The sequence below is a fragment of the Hippocampus comes genome, unplaced genomic scaffold, assembly GCF_001891065.2.
Source record: "Hippocampus comes isolate QL1 unplaced genomic scaffold, H_comes_QL1_v1.1 scaffold156, whole genome shotgun sequence".
NCBI lineage: Eukaryota > Metazoa > Chordata > Actinopteri > Syngnathiformes > Syngnathidae > Hippocampus > Hippocampus comes.
In genome coordinates, this window is record NW_017805744.1 from 5422535 (window position 1) to 5436959 (window position 14425).

The 14425-nt window shown below is 45.9% G+C and overlaps 2 protein-coding genes across 4 annotated transcripts; both read right to left on the minus strand.

The window, feature by feature from the left end:
- Nucleotides 1-4240: 4240 nt before the first annotated feature.
- On the minus strand, nucleotides 4241-7675 carry LOC109524310 (CXXC-type zinc finger protein 5-like). 3 transcript variants are annotated; one of them, XR_002169935.1, is made up of 3 exons: nucleotides 6770-7675; nucleotides 4780-5951; nucleotides 4241-4737 (listed from the first exon to the last, which is right to left on the minus strand). XR_002169935.1 is itself a non-coding variant. In XM_019884092.1 (2 exons), the coding sequence occupies exon 2, from the start codon at nucleotides 5760-5762 to the stop codon at nucleotides 4863-4865; it is 900 nt and encodes a 299-aa protein (XP_019739651.1). In that variant the 5' UTR covers nucleotides 5763-5951; nucleotides 6770-7675; the 3' UTR covers nucleotides 4241-4862. The 3 variants fall into 3 exon arrangements, 2 of the variants coding, with proteins under 2 accessions (XP_019739651.1, XP_019739652.1); XM_019884092.1 differs by having other exon boundaries at nucleotides 4241-5951; XM_019884093.1 differs by lacking the exon at nucleotides 6770-7675 and adding an exon at nucleotides 6636-6763 and having other exon boundaries at nucleotides 4241-5951.
- An 841-nt stretch (nucleotides 7676-8516) lies between these two features.
- On the minus strand, nucleotides 8517-11482 carry zgc:110843 (CDGSH iron-sulfur domain-containing protein 1). Its single transcript, XM_019884111.1, has 3 exons — nucleotides 11317-11482; nucleotides 9978-10180; nucleotides 8517-9167 (listed from the first exon to the last, which is right to left on the minus strand). Exons 1-3 carry the CDS (start codon nucleotides 11381-11383, stop codon nucleotides 9078-9080), a joined length of 360 nt encoding a protein of 119 aa, XP_019739670.1. The 5' UTR covers nucleotides 11384-11482; the 3' UTR covers nucleotides 8517-9077.
- Between the last annotated feature and the right edge of the window lie 2943 nt (nucleotides 11483-14425).

Below are 14425 nucleotides of genomic sequence, written 5' to 3' on the forward strand. Positions count from 1 at the left end.
TTGGGAGATATGTGGCACTGAACTCTTTCACCATTTCAGTTTTCCAGATTTTTGGGGGTCTGGGTAAAGTGGCTTCCAATTACTATGAGATTTGAATGAATTCCTTTACATCAATAGCACAGCATGTTAGCTAACGCTAATTGTGTAAATAGAACAAAACTAATTGCAGCTCGACTTACATTTGGCTTTGACATGACAACAGTGATGTTGAAGCCATGCACATGGAGGATGTTGGCTGATAGGAGGCCGTGGTTGGCAAGCTACGAGAAAAATGTAGTGAGGTAAACAAGCCATTCTACATTAAATGAAGCTTAACTACCCACCAGAAAAGTGGCAAGTTAAGCTACAATAAAATGACAAAGGTAGCTAAACTATCAGAGAGCTACTTCATGTCAACATGTTGTAATTGCACTTTTGGGGTATGAATAACCACATACGGTAATTCAAACTTAATACTCATGTTTCTCGCTACCACCACAAAAGCAATGACTGTGACTAACATAGTGACAACATTGCGATGTTAATAACACAACTGAACAGTGTGTATGGATCAAACAACGTTGTTTATAGTTGCAGATGTAGTAGTTTTCGTCCATTGAATGTAGCTTCTTTTTAGTTATAAAATACGGTATCAAATGAATTATTCGAAAAGACCACAACAATCTGGATTTGTGCCAGAAATATACTTTTCAGCTCCGTCTTCTCATTTTTCTTACCTCTTAAGAAAGTTCCCTTCACACACACATGCGCACACACACATGCGCACACACACACACACACACACACACACACACACACACACACACACACACACACACACACAATTTTACTCTATTGCTGTCCAAAATATGTTGATTACTAGTGTTATGTTCTCTAAGTCGTGATGACTAGCTTAGTTGCCGATTGTTGTTCGAACTTTGGGAACTAACACTGGTTGTCCTTAAATTTGTGTTGGACTTTTTGGATATTGACAGGAGCTTCCTTTTTTGGGTTGCCCAGTAAACCCTGGAATGAATACCTGTTCTGTGTGAACTTGATAAGTAACGTTGTCTCCAGCTGCACAGGTTCCATCCCACTCCACTGCATTTTTTTCCTACACCATCTAGGACGAACATCGGTTAGGTGGATACACATGTGAAGTGAAAAAGAAGAGTTGCATTTAAGGTTAAAAACCTCCTGGGGAAATGGAGCTCCTGTGGACATACCGCACACAGTATGTGATCACCAAAGTAGCTTGACTACTCAAAAGCTATTTGATGTTGAAAACAAGGACGCTACGACCACTCGACTGAGAAATGTAGTTAAACTAGTAATGCCGCTATTTGTGACACCACTATGCTCGACAGTGATAGCATCTCTCCATAATAGCGCTTCAGACAGTGTCATCCAGTGGCCGGTCTCTGGCCCTCTCTTGAAAGTGGAACCAAAACTTGACCCGGTCTAACCAATCACAGCGAAGGAAAAACTCATTGTGATGCCAGTTATTGTTTACAACACCAGAATGCCCACTGTGGGACGGAAGCACAGAATTGACAGAGACATTTTTCAGAAATAGGCACACAGCAAAAATACCGTGGATGTACTTGATTGTTTAATTTCACTCTTGATGGTGAGGCATTTGTGCTAGAAGGTCATTGATTCATTTTCTGCACCGCATTGTCCTCACAAGGGGTTGCAGGTGTGCTGGAGCCTATCCTAGCTGACTTTGGGCAAGAGGTGGGGTTCATAATGGACTGGTAACCAGCCAATCACAGGACACATAGAGACAATGAAAAATTCACCGTCGAATTCGAACATCAGGACATTTTTGAGTCTTCAATGAACCTAACATGCAAAAATAATAGTAATTATTCCAATAAAATAAACAAGAGCGGGGAGAACATTCAAACGCCCCACTGGATGGCCAGAGGCCGGATTCAAACCCAAATTCTCAGAACTGTGCCGCCTCCAGAGACACAAATATTGGTGCAGTGCTCAACCAATTAAAAAGTCACTTTTCCTGATGTTCCCCATAAATATTCACTAAAGCTGACAACCATAATAATAAACATTGTTTAAATGAATTGCTCTTTGACAGTGTTAACCAAAGCCAGCATTTGTAATGTGTCTTTATTTAGGTGTCCCTAATATTACGGCTGCTCAGTGTAACATTTGACAAGGACAAAATCAATCTATTACTGTATAACCATTTACGGGTGGGTGAAGCTGTTTTTAGATGTTGGCCTCATCTAAATCCATCTTTAATAGCTTAAAAGGTCAAAGGTCAAGAGCCCCTTTGGCCCCAGTGTCACCAAAATACAACCAGAGGGCAGATGAGGCTGAACTTTTCAAGGAAGTAGAGACATCTGCGTGTGGGGGGAGGGGGGTACCGCAGTGGGCTGTCCCCATGAGAGGCCAAGTGGTGAGTCCTCACCGCTCTGAGGTTCGGAGTTTGAATCTCTGCTCCCGCCTTCTTGTGTGGAGTTTGCATGGTCAAGCTGTGCTTGCACGGACTTACTTCTACCCAAAACCACGAAAGACTCAAAATCACCCTGATTTGAGTGTGAATGTTTGTTTGTCTATATGTGTCTTGTCATTGACTGGCGACTAGTACAGGGTGGACCGCACCACGCACTCACAGTCAGTTGGAACAGGCCCCAGCACACGCGCCCAAGTATGGACAGGCACAATAGAAAATTGATAGAGTGTCATGGTTTTAAAAGATGCTACGTTGTGTTCGACATTTTGCCACACAATGAGACGCAGTGGCCAGGACTGGAAAGGTCTGGCTGGCGAGTGGGGGTCCGCCCCGCCTCCAGCGCAGGTTGCAACGTGCAGGCTGGCAAAGTATTGCACTGCAGTGCGAGAAGAGTTGCTGCCAACATATGCAGGCGCCACGGGGTTGCTTGATTGCACGCACCGAGCGGCACCAACCGACGCGACCGTCATTCATTCCACCCGGCACGCACTCACGCGCCTCACTGTCTCAATGCATTTCTATCACCTTCGTCACTCTACTCTCAGGAACTCACACTCATCTCTTCTCTTTCTTTGTTTGGCCCACGTTATCTCCATCCCCTGCTGTCGATCTCCCCGCGTGTCAATCTTTCTCTTTTTTCCCCTCCTGTGGCCTGCTTTTCATCCCTCCCAGTTTCACCCTCTCCAATACCCCACCCCCCACCCTGCCATCTTGCAGGCCAGTGGAGCCAGACTGCAGGCGTTCAGGGAGTCACTGGACCTGCTGGGCAGCGGGTGACACAGATTTCCGGTGTGCGTGTGTGTGTGTGTGTGTGTGTGTGTGTGTGTGTGTGTGTGTGTGCGTGTGTGTGTGTGTGTGTGTGTGGGTGTGCGCGTGTGTGTGTGTGTGTGTGTGCATGTGTGCGTGCGTGAAGAAAAAAAGGGAGGGGGATTAGGCTTCAAATCACTAGAAAGGGACCGACGAGGGGGGGGGCTGCAGCTCCAAGAATGTTGCTGTTGTGCGAGAGCCGCAGAAAGATGAGTGTGAGGACTTGGAAGCTTGTGTGTTTGTCATTCAGAGCGAGTGTTGTAATTGCATGATGTTGGAGCTCGCTGCTGTTCTCCATGAGTTGGCAGTGTCCTGCATTGGCTGGCGTGCTGCGCCTCTCTCTCTCTCTCTTTCGCCTGACAAACACACACACAACCCCCCACCCCCACAGATGCACGCACGCACACACACACGCACACGGTCCCTCTGCGATCCCCCTGACTGAAGGCGCACAGGAAGTGCAGCCGTGGCCCAATTATAGCGTGACACCTCAGGCCGACCGTTGCCATGGTTACGTCTTCCCTGAGGTCCCCTGGAGTGTGGCGCTGAGGAAGAAGGTCTTATCACATCAGCCATCGTTACGGCAACAAGCGAAAAACCCACACGGCCCAGCTTGCTCTGAGATCTTTCTTATGTGGAGTTGTGAATAAAAAACACATTGCGTCACAGTGTGTGCGTGGTTGTGAATGGAGATTGTTTGTGATGTGTGTCAGCTTAGGTGTGCTCGTCAAGCAGCGTGGAGGTGTGGAGGTGTGCTTGTGTGAGTGTGTGTGTCTGTGGGGTGGTGATAAGGCTCTCTGCCACGCCATTAGGTGACTCATAATCCACACACACACACACACACACACACACACACACACACATACACACACACACACACACACACACATGCGTGCACATGTATCAGCGGAAGCACGGTGGCCAACAAACACATACCCCCAATTAAATATGAGTACAAGCGTGTAGACAACCGCGCATGGCCAATTTCTTTTATTTCAAAAGGGCAAACAGATCTATACAGTACAAGTTGCACATGAAATAATTTAGACGACTCGCTTACTGATGATGCGGTAACAACAGAATTGAGAGTCCCTGTTGGAAACAAAACATTTGGCTCTTTTTTTTTCTTCTTCTTTCTTTTTAAACGGCTGCAACACAATACATCCAAACTGGAAAGGGATGTAAAAAAGACATAATGTTTTTTTCCCCGATATTTACAGTCTATTTACAGCTTTTTTTGTCATCGGCAATACAGTGACACATTGGTGTCCTCTCACTCTCTCTCTCGATCACTCTCTCGATCACTCTCTCTCTCTCTCTCCTCTCCTCTCCAATTCACTGATTGTCAAAAGAAAGGATGGGAACGAGTGAGAACATTCTTGAAGAGGTGCAGCTCTGCACTAAACATCATGTCCACGTCTTTGAACCACCATGGTGTCCAGTGTGTGTCTACTGTGTGTGTGTGTGTGTGTGTGTGTGTGTGTGTGTGTGTGTATGTGTGTGTGTGTGTGCATGTGTGTGTGCGTGTGCATGTTTTGCACTTCAGCTCCTCAACAATCATCCAAGCAGGATTCTGTGACAAATGCAACAAACGTTACTATCCATCCAAGGCGCCGCTGCTTCTCTCCTGCGCCAGGCCCAAAGAAAAGTCGGAACCTCTGAGGTCAAATGCGGACACTCTGCCCTCAAACCCAGGACCTCCCGGCTTCCTCTTCAGCTCCTCGCACTTCCTGTATTTACAGATCTGGTGTCCCCTCTTACGATTGCGGCAGCTGCTGCACTGTTCGCAGTTCGTCTGACGCCGACAAGGAACGCACTCTCCGCACCGCTTCCTCTTCCTCCTGCTGCCGCTGCCACCGCCACCGCCCAGAGAGCCGGGAGAGTGACCCTCGGCCACCAGGCCCTCAATGCCCTCGGCCCCCATTGCCGTGCTCCTCCAGTGGCCTCCCCCCATCTGGAACCCAGCGAGAGGCAAGAGAGTGGGGCTGAAAGGGAACCAGGCACCCAGGTAGGGCTGGATGTCTGTCCTGCATCCGGGAGAGTCCTCTTCCTCCTCATCAGGCCCGGATCCTCCTCCCTCGCCGTCCCCCTTGCCTCCCTTCACCTCCACCACGTCCCTTTTAGCCGGCTGGCTGCTCTGCGCACCCGAGCCGGCCTGCTCTGTGGCGGTAGGGGTCAGTGCCAGCAGTCCGGCGCGCATCAGCAGCTCTGCGGCATGGGCCAGGTGTAGCCCGCTGGGCGACTCCCACATGTCGGGCCAGGAGGGGGCCCGGCGAGGTTTAGTGGGGCCGGGTGGGGCCGCCTGCTGCTGGGCCGGGGAGGGTTGGATCAGGCCTTTGACGTCCATGCCTTGGGAAGGGCTGGCGATGTAATGGGACAGGCCGTAGGGGTGGCTGGAGCGCTTGAGGCTGGGTCTCAGTGGCTCGTTGGGGATTTTAGCACTGCTGTTGGCTTGATCTGGCGAGGAAGGGCCAGCAATGTCTACTGCTGTGGACATAGCCGTGAATGTGGGCGGCGGTTTGTGTCCTTGTGTGTGCGCCGGAGGGGGGGAAGAGAGGAGAGGTGAGGTGAGGGAGAGAGGGATTGACGCCGGCGCGCAGAGTTGACAACTGTCCTGTTCCTTCAGCCAAAATGGCAAGCCTTGGCCTGTGTCCTTATTCCCATTCTCTGCAGCAGCCGTGGAGTCCTGGGGAGCAACACATGAACAGAGCGAAGGGAGGAGGGTTAAGAATAGAAATGTCGGGGGAGAAAAAAAAAAGCAGAGTAAACACAGCAGGCTAACATAGCTCAAGCGGTGCTTAGAATGTGACAAATGCATAACAATAACGTCATCATCATAATAATGTCAATTGTTTGAAAATAAAGCTTCCTAAAAGAAGCTAACCGGCCCCTACGAGCATGAGCGCATGTGTTGCAGCTGATTTCCGCATACAGGAGGTTAGTATCCCTTTAAGAATTTCACGGTATATCAATGCAATCAATAACAGAGCGACAACAATATGCAAAGATATGCGCATATGCGCAGGTCAAATGTGGAGCGCGCTTTTCAAATACATTTTGACGACTGCTCTTATGTGTGCCAGCCATGCTTATGTGGCTTTCCGGGGTAACACTACACACAGAAGCGTCCAAAAACAAGGCTGTCTTTTGTCTGCTGTCGACGACGAGCAGCGGCGAGGTGCGCAACGATGCGGTGGCAGTGGATAGAGAGGAAAAAAAACAAGCAGGCTATATTCCGTGGACACGTTTATGGACAAATTCGGTGTTAATCAAGAAATGGATACACGTAGCAGTCACCCGAGAGCCCGCGGGACTGTTTTTCGAGTGGATTGGCGAGGCTTGTCGGTGTTTTCGGCCGAGTTGAGGTTACCTAAAACGACGACGTTCGGCCGACGCCACGGCGCGCTGACCACAGTCCGAGTGGTCGCTGCGACACGCACGGAAGGCGACAGCACAAAGCCGCAGCAACCAACCAGGAAGTGGCGTGGAAACGTCTCGTCTTACCTTCTAAAACGCTCGTTCGAACGCCGCTGTCAAAAAAAAAAAGCTTCGATGAAGTCATGAACTAATGGCGTTGGTGCGGGTTGTAGCGTACACAGACGGCCGAGCTGCCGATTCCTCCTCCACCTCTCCGTCCCGGAGGGTCTGCAAACACTCGGCACGGAATTTGGGGGCGTCGCTCAAAATGCGAAGTGGACTCGGTGGCGGCAGTCCGACACCGCCGTGGCGTGGTGGTCGTCGTGGTCACGACGAGGCACGGAAATGCACACAAACGTTTCAACATGTGGATGGAAGTCAGCACTTTAACACAGAGACGTGAAGAAAAGCAGGCATGAAACAGCCCACTGGCCCGCCTGTTGTCACCCGGGTTATTACTTATTATGTGACAGCTATTTAAAAAAATTAAATGTTGTTTCGCAGGTTACCATTTAAACAAATAATCCCAACAAATGTTCACACAAAGTTTGCATCACTTTGCATTTAGTTAAGTACTCTATCATGTTAAGCTCTGACCCCCCCCAAAGAGAATCTATCCATTCATGGTATTTATTTACTTTGTTCATCTGTCTATGCCAGCGATGTACAATGACAGACACAACAGCTTGGTACATTTCACCTAACATAGTTGTCATTTTTGGTAGCCGGTGCGCCGGGGTATTTTTCTTGAGTAAAATGTGTGTGATTTATGACATGTGTGCCCTGGCTCATTAACAGTAGGAAAACACTGGGATAGATGACGTCAACATTGATGGGAGGGAGGGGGGGGGCGGTGAAATCGTTACCTATCTGTTTATAACAGAAATGTGTTAACTAAATGTCTGCAACAACGGGTTTTAATTTCAATTAATTTTGGATCCTCAGTTGACCTGTACTTTGTATACGTACATACATTGGGTAGTGTATACGGTACCAGACATTAATTACTCTGAAAGTTGGGGTGTTTTATGAACACTTAAGGTATTAGATTGCATCTATGTGTAAACGCAAGTACAAACTGCATACAAATAACAATTTGTAGAATTATATTTTTATAATTACTGTATTGATATTACGTATTCGGAGATAGATTAGTCTGCTTTAGTAGTGTCAACACAGATGCGGCTGAGGGCTTTTGCGTTCTATTAAATTTACATCTGAATAAAATTACTTTTTTGTTTTGTTTTTGATCTTATTTCTGAATCGTACTTTCCTTTGTGAGAGGCCAACACACCCAAAACAACTCGTTAAAAACGAAACGTTGGGGCAACATATGCTCCCGGTCAGTTTGCCCGATGAACAGACAATAAACATGGCCGCAGACCAGAGCCGCTTTCGCAGGTGACTCCTCACGAGACGCGGGAGTCCACTCCACCTCTTGCGAGAGTCCTGCTTGCATCTGGCACGCAGCCACATAAGCCTGTGCACGCGCAGGTGCGTGTGTGCGTGCGCGCGTGTCACTATAGCAGCAGCAGGGGCCCCCACCAACACTCGTGAACACGCTCTGGACACGACTGCTCGTGTAAACACAGCGTCTTCTAGTGGTGACCACACATAATGACGCGTCTTAAAATGGCCACTGGTGCTAGAGGTGGACACTGCAGAACGCAGCCCCGCCACCCCTTTCATCAAGCACGCACACACGCACACAGTTCTGCCACCAGGCTGGCGTGGGTCAGTGTTTAAATGCAGTGGTTCTATACCTTTGGTATTTTGATCGCAAGGACTTCCTAAATTAAAAAAAAACAAACAAACAAAAAGCAAGGTATGCTCATCAAAGTCCCACCAAAAGCAAACTTTATTCACATGATACAGAAGAGCAGACAATAGAATCTGGAATTAGACAGTAGAAAAACTCAAGAAAAAGAAGCATTGGGGAAGGAGAGTCTAGCTTTGAGCACATACTGTAAAAGGGTTTCCACAGTGAGTGATTATAGTTGATCACCATTTTTTTCAGAACCACGGAGGATGATTTAATTCAGACAAACGTCAAGCACTTCGCACATAAAATAAAACATGCAACATTCATCTTTGTAGTGTATCTTGGAACAAAATTCATTTAAGGCCTTGAGTTTCCTTATATGACGGCTCAAGTGGAACTTCAGAAACAAACCACAACACCACCACATCACCTCTGACCATTCAGCATCTCTCTGCAAATGTTTAATTTCGTAGTACCAGTCATACTTTTACCTCAGTTAGTGTGGTAGCAGATTCTATTTTGTGATTTGTTGTGACAACATAATACTGCGAACAGTCCTTGCAATGCCATTACGCCGTACAGACAAACAGGGGAGGCATGAAGAAGGGAGCACCAAAATTGGGATTGGTTGGCTCAAACGTCCCTCTTCTTGATGATGAGAGGGCCCACATTGTCGCCAGTTTCCTCATTATGTTTGCTATGGGCGCCATCGCAATAAGGGAACTGCAACAGAAGAACAACACCTCATACGTCAGCTCCTTATTTTCGTAGCCTGAATCAATGATCTATAGTTTGTAAGTTAAGACAACCATTTACATTTTCTGTGACAATATTAAGTAGTTAGCTCATTTTAGCACTTGTGTGACAGTTACAGGAGGTCCCACATGGGGTTTACTACAGTTCCAACATCTGACAATCTGACGTTACAAACTGCACACAATCAACTATTTTGAGCAGCGTGAAGATACGGCATCACGCAGTGCAAAGAGGCACACTATTTATTTTTTTCAAAGTTTAACAGTACACAATAAAACCCCAATTTAGAGTGCACCCATTCAGTGTAGTACAAGCTTCTGCCACAACATGCCGGGCAGTACCAAGGCCCACTGGATGACATGCCGTGTAATTACAAGCAAGAAGAAGAGCTAAAGAAGTTCCCAAAAATGCTTCGGTGAAGGTCATGTCCACAAAGCAGAGGGAATATATGCCTGATGCTGGGTTTGCATTAGCCTCAGATAGATGGCGAGGTCCAAGCCGAGGTGCGGTGTCAAGCACGGGGGGTGCATTCAAAACTGAAGCCCCCAGGTCACCCCCCCAGATCCAGTGGCAGCGCACCACGATGTGGGAAGCAAGCACGGCTATGAGTCAATGTTTTATAGCTGAAGTTTGACCATGAAACAGATTATTTCAGAGAACCTCGTTTTGAAATTCAAGACTGTGTTCAAAACTAGTAGAAGAGGGCGCTGAAAACACATTTGTTACAGAGACTGATGTTAGTCTTTGGCAAAAACTAAGACTGGCTTGAAATCTGACCTTCTTTGACTTCCAACAGCGGCAGTACACAGCCTTGGTGCCAATGTCCTCCATGTCAAAGCTGTGAACCACTTTGGGACTGTCTTTGTTGATACACGTGTTCACCGGGCCCTTTTTGCAACTCCGCCCACTCAGGTAACGGCTCACCAGGAAGCCTCCTGCGGCTGCGACAACCGCCACGGGCACTGCGACCAGGAAATGCTCTGCAGAAACACAAAAACGGGAAAACTAAACTAAAAAGTAGTGTTTGGGCTTTTATCTGTACGCTCGGGCTGGATTTGTATCCAAAAGGCTCGGGTGACACAATTTCGAAGAAATGAAATTTCAGGTTTGGCTAATGCAGGTTTCATGTGTTCTGTGGGTTTCATGTGGCGCAAAGTAGTATATCGATACGCATTTGGAATTTTTGGAAAGGGTGAGTCACTGTTAAAAGTCCTGCTCCGGACAAAATGTAGAAATGGCAACTCGCGGTTGCAGATAACGTTTGTCTGCATCCTGGCTAACATTTCAGTACCATCCCCGCCCAAGAGTTGCAGAATTTTCCTATCACTCTCACATCTGTGTGACACAGGTAGATTCACCTTTTAAACTTGATGCAATTATAACACATATCCATCCATCCATCCATCCACTTTCGGATCCGCTTATCCTCACAAAGCTTGCAGGGCGTGCTGGAGCCTATCCCAGCTGTCTTCAGGCAGTAGGCGGGTACACCCTGAACTGGTGGCCAACCAATTGCAGGTTATAACACATATATTGAATATATATTGTGTCAGTATGGTAAACAGGAGCAGAATACTGTAGATCCTTATTCCACTTGAGAAAGGCATCATTTTGAAACAAACGCCTAAAGATTTCTAGAATGACAAACATGCTGTAGCCATTGCCTGCAAGGTACTGTCGACATTTACGGAGGAATGTGTAGAGGGTTTTTTTTTTTTTTTTTACCAGGGGGTGTTTGAGCAGATGTCTCCAAAGTCACAAGACGAACAAGCTTAACTGGTCCCGTGACTAGGGAGCCACAAGGCCATTACACGGAGAGAAAGTTGGATCACCTTCAGAATCACCACTTGCTGTAAACTATATTTGGCTCTTTGGCCTTAACTTAGGCTAGCAATTAGCCCTTAATAAAAGCACTAGGTGTCCCTGCAGCACTTTGCACGAACTTGTTGTCATTCATTTTAGGGGCTGACGTGACTTCCGGTTGTATTATACAAACAAACAGTCACTTAAACTGTTATAAAATGACCAAGTGTCAGGTGGCCGAGCTAAGTTTTGTTCATTAAGTTACAATGAAGCCAGTCGCAATTTGCTAAGAAGCTATAGTTGAACACTTTACCTTTTGACAACCTCACTCCCGAGCTGGTTGACAATTGTGGAATGGCGGGGAGAGCGGGAGTGGCCATGTTTTTCTCTGGACGCTTCTTTACTTGGCGTCAGCGGCAAGGTCAGTCGCGGCTGCCGTCCTCTTTTCGCAAGCGTTGGTCTCGTCTATAGCACGTCACCCCACAACACAGACGTCGTCACAAAGAAGGCACAAGAGGCTTCAGAACATTCCCTCCGGACTACTTCCGGTTTCGTTTTAGGTCTTTTTCTTCTCTAAAGGTCTCCAAATGCCAGGTTTAAATTGGCTTGGTGAAGAGTTTTGCACGTGGCTATCTTCGACATCTTCTCGATTGGTCCAGATACCGTACTAACAACCGGAAATGCGCAAACAAGCAGGTGCCTCTTTCAAGAACATTAAGAAGTAAAGGAAGTGAAATTGCTTGATGGCTACGATCTTTGGTGAAAATCAACGTTTGAGTATCGTAGACGTAGCAAAGAACATTTCTTTAAAATTCACATCCTGTCCATGTGCTATTGTGGTCTTGTCTTCACACAAGACAATTCAACACACGAGTAGTACTTGAAACGTTTTCTTCCATACTGGAGTTACCTTCTGTAGTGTACACACAAGTATGACAACTGCTGCAGGTTGGTCGGGGTGTAACGAACACCGATTTCAATCGAAAAATCGGTTTTGATTTAAAAAGATGTGAGTGCATCAACACTCAACGAATGAAACTGTCTCAATATAGCTTAAACAAAAACCTAACAAAAAGTGAGAAATAAGTTTGATGTTCTTGATGATTTGGCGTTCCTTTGAATGTAATTCCCTTGAATAGTTTGGGTTTTAGAGAGCTACTACATATTGCCTACTAATAAAAATGGCAAAAGCTCGAAATACACTTAATGTTTGATCAATCTTTTTGAAGGAAATGTCACATTAACCCTAGTGAAACATTACTGTAGTTTATTGCAAAATTATTGCCTACTTTCAACAAGAAACTCATTGTATTATAATCTCTCAGATTGAGCCATACCATGTCAAATCAAATCATAATCCCACTCGCTCGAACTGACTTGAATTTTTCTACTTTAAAATGTACCACCCTTGAATCGTATTGCATTCCATGTATCAAGATACGTATCAAATCGCCTTTCATTGAAGAGATGCACACCCCTACTTGTCGGGCAAAATTGCACTCGTGGGCATCGACACACAGCAGTGCCTTAATGGAACTTTGTTTTGTCACACGGTGTTGTTGGTACATCGTGTGGACTGTTTTCAGCATTTTTGGCCACGACATTCGTCAAAGAAGAAGAATCTGCTTGGTGGTTGCGCCTTCTCAGCAGCACGCGTGTACCAGCACTGATTTTGATTTTGATTGGGAGGAATGTCGGCGCCATTTGACTGTCGTTGCTGGACAGCCCTGGGGCGCGTGTTTTTTGCGCCTGAAATAGGCAGCATTTTTCAAAGCCCCACTTTTGTCAGCGGAAAGGTCAGTGCTGATGGACAGCCTGCGGCTGGATGGATGCATGGCTTGAGGAGCCGACGATGAGAAGAAAGGAGCGTCAGGAGAGAGCGCCAATGCGTATGTGGACCCGGGAGTCGCGACTTGGAATTGAAGCGGATTTACATGGGACAGGAGAAGAGAGCCAATCTCTTTTTCGTTAATGGATAGTACAGCTTCTTGTTGCTTTCACCTTAGCTTGTAGCAGACGTGTGCACATTTCAGCACGACGTCTTTGATCCACTGGTGAAGAGGACATTTTGATTCACTCCTCTTTCATCTATTACTGCTTCAAACAACAAGTTTGCAGGAAAGTGGTTCAGATTGCACGATTGTCTTGTGTCTTATGTGTTGTCTGAATTATTTTGTCAATTATGTTAACTTTTCTTTTGATGGTGGTGCGGGCAGCCGCAGCGGCTCCTCTTGTTGTATGTTGTCTTGAGAGGGAAGAAATTCCATCTGTATGTGCTTGCACATACAGCACATTTGACAATAAAGTTGTACTTGACTTGACTTGAACTATCACCTTGAACCTTTTGCCCTTTTGCCACATATCAGGTTTTTAACATAAAGGTATAAAATTGTAGGGGGAGGTTGACCAATTAAAACGAAGTTGGACACAACCATGAAGTGGAATGAAATTCATACGATATATTTAACCTTTTTTTCTTTTAATAAAAACGGTGTGCAAAAGTTTTAACCCCCTTTTCTCTAGATTTCAGAAAACGGACTTCAGAAAGTTCCTTGATGATTTCTGAATGATCCAATGTTGACCTAAATGACTGATGTAAATCAGAAGTACTCTACTATGCCAAAAGTAGCAGGAGTCGTGGGGAGAAAACGTTCAAACAGTTGTTCTCGTGCGCTCAATTGTCTTACTAGAGAGGAAAACATAGATTTTAAAATGAATATTAAGGACATTTCATAAATGCCTAAACTGTTTCCATAGGCAATCTGTTAATGATAACTTGTCCGCAATTCGTATTACATGTATATCGATAGATAAATCCATGATGTAAATCCTTCATGAAACAATTCCAATTAATGAAGTGACTATTTCGACAACTAAAATAATCTTGTAATTTCGCGAGGCAACATCTGGGGGCGACAGAACAAACTCTGCTCACGCAACCTAAAGTTAACATATACTGTATACAGTACTAACTAGTATAAAGTACCGGTACACTGCATTCTCATTTTAGGTGTGCTGTACACGAACACTTTCTATCAACGCATCCAATCATCAATCTATCTACCAATTTATTCAAGACACTGTGTATGGACTGCATAGGCGGGGCGAAACTACTCTATTACGAGAATGAAATCGCAGTGCTGTTTTCCCAAACCTGAAAACTAAAACACTCTCAAATCTGAATATAAAAACGGACAGTGGCAATCAACGCAGTCCATTATCTTTGTAAAAGCAACTGTTGTGTTGCTTCCAGAGGCATCAGCATTCCCACTCTGCCATCTCTTGGTGAATGTGGTGTAATTTTACTGACTTTTACTTAATATTTCTAACACAAATTAAACATTTAAAGTGACAGTGATTTGAAGTCAATTGTCCCCAAATTATGAACGACACATCATTTTGAACCAACAGCTGCCACTTAC

What these genes read in the sequence shown, in the direction of transcription:
- LOC109524310 (XM_019884092.1), bottom strand. Translation starts at nt 5,762, where the DNA reads ATGTCCACAGCAGTAGACATTGCTGGCCCTTCCTCGCCAGATCAAGCC.
- zgc:110843 (XM_019884111.1), bottom strand. Translation starts at nt 11,383, where the DNA reads ATGGCCACTCCCGCTCTCCCCGCCATTCCACAATTGTCAACCAGCTCG. An exon ending in GGGAGTGAGGTTGTCAAAAG is followed by an intron (nt 10,181 to 11,316) that starts GTAAAGTGTTCA and finishes GTGTTTCTGCAG; the next exon opens with AGCATTTCCTGGTCGCAGTG. An exon ending in GCTGTTGGAAGTCAAAGAAG is followed by an intron (nt 9,168 to 9,977) that starts GTCAGATTTCAA and finishes CTTCTGTTGCAG; the next exon opens with TTCCCTTATTGCGATGGCGC.